The following is a 4,943-nucleotide window of genomic DNA, read 5'->3' as shown; positions in this document are numbered from 1 at the left end:
TTGGTACTCTGGCTGGCGGTGCTTTTAGTTCTCAAAAGATGCAAGGCGGACAGAGAGATCAGCCATTTGAATCTAAGTAGTACCAAGCTGTTAGCAAGCCTAATCAATAGGACGTATAAAACACAATCCCTTTAAAGCAAGTTCTTCTGTAAGACTAAAGATCGCTTTTTTGACTGAACCAATAAAACAGCCAACCCCTCCTCAGACTGTTTTTAAGAGTTGCTCCTTCTTCCATCCTGTTGCAGTCATTTTATTCCTCTATGTTACATTTCGGAGAGGAATAGGTCAACCATATAATAATCCGCTATGCACTTGGACTCATCGAATGGATTAAACAGGATCCGACCGCCCATTGTTCAAGCTTAAAATTCGAACTTTCCACACTTAGCGATTACCATCCTCACTGTTGAGAATAGCAGATAAGCACTGAACTGGTTGGTTAGGCATATTAGTGAAGTATTGCTACTACTATTAGTATCTTGTAAGACGTGCTTCTAACTATTCAAGAACTTTGAGCAGAACGAGGTAATCACAAAACTGCACGTTCGAAAACCTTGCACGTGGTGGTCATAGGGAACAACCGACAATTATATTTGCTTTAAATTTACTAGATGTAGAATCCGTGTTAATCATCGGAGGCTCATTGATGATCGCGAAGAGTTAGGAAGAATTCTGACTATTCTATGAAATCTTGACGCACTTGCTGATCAAAGCAAAAACCATTTGAACAATGAGATAACACTAGTACAGTTGCGAGCTGCGTTCAGTTTGTACATGAATTCGGTTTGGTCCGTCGGAAAACGTGAAAAAACTATATATTACTCGCGAAATGACGAAGTTCAGCCACAATATCATTGTTGCATAAGTTTCACACAATGTTAAATGATCACCAAAACTATGGTCACCTCGAGTTCATGTGTTTCTGAGTGCATACCTTCGATCCACTGATTAATAGTGTTTCAAGAAATTTCAGTTTCTTTGAATTGTTTCACCGCGGAATGATCTAGAGTGGCCAACGAATAGCAACATTAGGTCTGATCGTGGTAAGGCTCCTAACAGTTGACTAACCGAAATCTTTGTCGATTGAAGCCAATTTACTGTCGAAATTACTACGCAGTGCGCAGTTTTGTTTGGATGAATGTTCCTTGGCTCGTCAGATTAACCGATCAAACGTGTGTGATACTCGATTAGTATGAACGATGTAAGCTTGGTTTTCAACGTAAAGCCACGAGAGAAGGGAACGCGTAACTCGTGAACAATCTGTCTCTGCACATTTTCGGGTATTGGCACTTGACAATAAATGTGGCAGTATGTGATGAAATCACCTCATGTTTTTTAAAAAAAATAAACAGTCTTTTTTAACAAATGATGTTAGAAACCCTGTCCGGTTTACGTGTCATGATATTCTCGCTGTTTTAAACTACTGCATTCATTTGTGTGTTCTTTCTTCATGCGCATTTTCAGTAAGTAAGGTTACTGAGATAAACTAACTTGGCCCTAAACAAGTCATTGGTGTTTGCCAGACGCTGGGATAATTTCCGTTAGTTGATCAAAGTTTCTTTTCAGTAAGTTTGTATAACACTGCGTTTGTTTTCGACTGCTGCGTTCTACTATAAATCTTTGTAAGGAGCTGTTACGGAAGGTTTTCCGAAATTGTTAAACTTACCTTATGAGATGCATGCTCCAACAGCTTGGGCAGTGTTCGGTTCAGTCGACCTAAAAGGGCTTCCAAAGCTTTGCAAGAACGCATCGACTCATGGCTCCAGTCTACTGATGGGAGAACCTCGAGGAAATAGCGTTGTATGCCTGGACTTGATAGCAGCTCTGGATTGGAAGGGATTTGTTTGATGATGGACTGAACAATGTCGGAAAGGCGCTGGGTAAAATATAGAATGAATCACCATGTTAATCAGACAGCCACGTAGAATAGCTTAACCGAAATCACCATCGTGGGGATGCACAGGGTGGTATAAGATACGTTTTTACTACTAGTATATAAGTCATTTCATTATATTTTTCGTCCATGGAAGATAGAACGAAGGAGTACACCATACACTGCAGCTATTGCGCAAGATACGCTGTTGGGGGGAGAACATTAGCTTCAGCATTACTGAAGGTGCTTATATTTATCAGTTTGGCGGACTTTTACCATTTGGGCAACTAGCCCGGCTTAAAAATAGGCCATTTATGACTTTTGATTGTTCAGCGATTACAGCATGCATAGAAATCCATTATGTGCGTTTCGTGATGAAACATCGGTCTATCGGATGGCAATGCAGTTCAGCTGATTTCGAAACTACATTTACGTCACCCTCGAAGAATAGGTCGAAACCAGTAGGATAACTTCGAAGAGCAATCCGCATAAGCAGTCTAATGGACCCCGATTTCTCGATTACTATCAGACAAATGTTTGATTTGTTTTCACAAATTACTGCAAAGATCCATTTTGCTAAACAGAAATAAAAATGATGGGATTCGCGAATAAATTCATGAATTAGTGTTTATTTTTGGTTTACTGGTGCTATCGAAACCTAGCTAATGAGTGGATAAATTCTTCGCACTCAGAAAGCTCACATGTACGTTCACTGAGTAAATATGATCCCCAAAGGTTTTCAAGTACTCATTTAAAAATAAATCGCAAGGTCGTAAATTCTCGTCCAAGAATTTCATGCAACTAACTCTATCTGACGCTAACTGAGACAGGCAAGATGCATTCGAAGTTGGTGGGTTCGTTGTCAGAAAGTAGGAATGGATTTTGCAGATACGGAAATGAGGAGTAAAGCTACGGGTTTCAAGAAATGATGAATCTTGTTCCCCATTCTGACAACTTTTAAGAAAGGCCATGGGTTAACTGGAAAGAATCGTTGACTGATCCTCCGCGGGCGACACACAACGAGCTACCGTTGGCTTATGGTTGAAATTCAATGCTGTAAAAGCAGCCATAGTCTGTTTTTTTGTTCTGGTAAAATTAGCTGTTATTCTACTCTTAAGTTGAATCGGGTTGGCCCGTCTTAGCCTAGGGAATGTATCTGGCCATATATTGATAGGATAAAACGAATAATTGGTCCACTAACCTACAGATTTTACAAATGTCATACTGGGAAAAAGGATTTCATTTAGGTAAGAGGTGAAATCAAGAACTATTATATTCTACACCTTCTGGATAAATGGCATTTCTTGATGAGTAGAAGTTTATTTGGCTTGAAACTCACGACATGTGACCTTGAATCCAATAGTTCCGGAATCCGTTGTCTCTCTCCCAGTTCGTTTAATCGAGCAGTGGTGAACGAAAGGAAATCGCAGGCTAGCTGAAGAATGACTTCTCTTGGTTCGTAAAATGAACGGCTGACGATGGGAGATTGAATAGTGTCCACGTCCGTCAAGTCCTCAGTACCAGTTCCGACTACTCGAATTGTCGGTGAAATTGGTTTGGTGACTTCCAACGAAGATTCTATGCTAGACTTTATTTCCCGGATCCTACCAGTGCGTACCGTCTTCCGACTCCAACCATGCCCTAAGTTACTCATAAGCTGCTCTGGGCGACGCTCTACAGGGCCTCCCGGAGCGTGCATATTGAGGTTTCGGACATCTTCCGTTCGTCTAGACATGAGAAAGCGACATTCTTTGGTGAAATATCACAGACACTCTGGAACGATAACTCAAATCAGCCACTCATGCGTGAAACAACGGGTGAAACAGTTGTTGCACCTACCTACTTACCTACCTATGCCTCACAATGTTCTTTCCTTAATTAAAAAGATACAAACATACAGCCATAAACTTGTGGTGCTTCTGAGATCAGGATGCGAAAGATCCCNCCTCCCGGAGCGTGCATATTGAGGTTTCGGACATCTTCCGTTCGTCTAGACATGAGAAAGCGACATTCTTTGGTGAAATATCACAGACACTCTGGAACGATAACTCAAATCAGCCACTCATGCGTGAAACAACGGGTGAAACAGTTGTTGCACCTACCTACTTACCTACCTATGCCTCACAATGTTCTTTCCTTAATTAAAAAGATACAAACATACAGCCATAAACTTGTGGTGCTTCTGAGATCAGGATGCGAAAGATCCCACAAAACTATAAACTAATGCCTGATTTATCTAGCCAAAACTGACCTAGCCATGAACTCGGTTGTGGCAATAAGCTGACGAATGGCGATACAAAGTTTCTGGATCGCGTTGGTCTCCGCCTTCTTTGGCTCGACTCCACAGTTTTCTTCTGTACAAATGGCGAAGAAATCCCGTAAAATGAATGGCAATATTGCTTGTAAGATGATCTGAAATGGAATGTCAAGAGTATTTTTGTTCGGAAAGGAAGCACCAGAGCAGTTTAGCAACACAAAATATTCAGTTTTGACAATATGGACCAAAGTTTGTTCTGATGACAAAGAATGGACTGGACCTAGTCCATTAGTTTACACTACGTTCTGTTACGTAGCATACTTGAGTGTAGATAAGTTGGACGAACATATGTTCCAGGGCCACATAAGCATTATTAAATAGCTATTCAAGGCTTCGCCCGACAAACCTTGTTGCGCTACTTTGTGTGTTGTGTAAGCGAGCTGCTGCAACGAGTACAACTTTGCAGTTGATCGCTGAATTACGGATAACAACGTTCTTGAGGTACAGTGCGGATTCCGCGCTAATAGTAATACGATGGGTCTGATATCTGTTGTACTGTGGCTTCAAGAAAATTCCATTGGCTTGGTTAGAGAACAAACTGGATTTACAACGTTTGTAATCGTGTTTACTTTGGTTGCCTTATACTTACTGGACATCAACAAACTCACAGCTCTGCCGTTAGCGTAACATCGTTGGACACTTGTGAGAGTGAAACAGACCAAACCGTAGAGACACCAACTCATCTATATATATATATATATATATATATATATATATATATATATACAATTGTATTAAAAGCCCTACAGTGAA

General features: G+C 40.7%; 1 protein-coding gene across 1 annotated transcript in view; it reads right to left on the bottom strand.

Annotated features, from left to right (window-relative positions):
- The window catches only part of T265_13811 (hypothetical protein), a gene marked incomplete at both ends in the record, with an annotated part of 66,395 nt that overhangs the window by 24,805 nt on the left and 36,647 nt on the right, over positions 1–4,943 (bottom strand). Inside the window, 3 exons of the mRNA XM_009170623.1 lie at positions 1,667–1,876; positions 3,213–3,600; positions 4,125–4,285. Coding sequence (XP_009168887.1) covers positions 1,667–1,876; positions 3,213–3,600; positions 4,125–4,285 — 759 coding nt within the window. The remainder of the gene's footprint in view (positions 1–1,666; positions 1,877–3,212; positions 3,601–4,124; positions 4,286–4,943) is intronic.

Source organism: Opisthorchis viverrini (genome assembly GCF_000715545.1).
Source record: "Opisthorchis viverrini unplaced genomic scaffold opera_v5_104, whole genome shotgun sequence".
Classification (NCBI taxonomy): domain Eukaryota; kingdom Metazoa; phylum Platyhelminthes; class Trematoda; order Opisthorchiida; family Opisthorchiidae; genus Opisthorchis; species Opisthorchis viverrini.
This window is presented reverse-complemented; position numbering and strand designations above follow the sequence as displayed.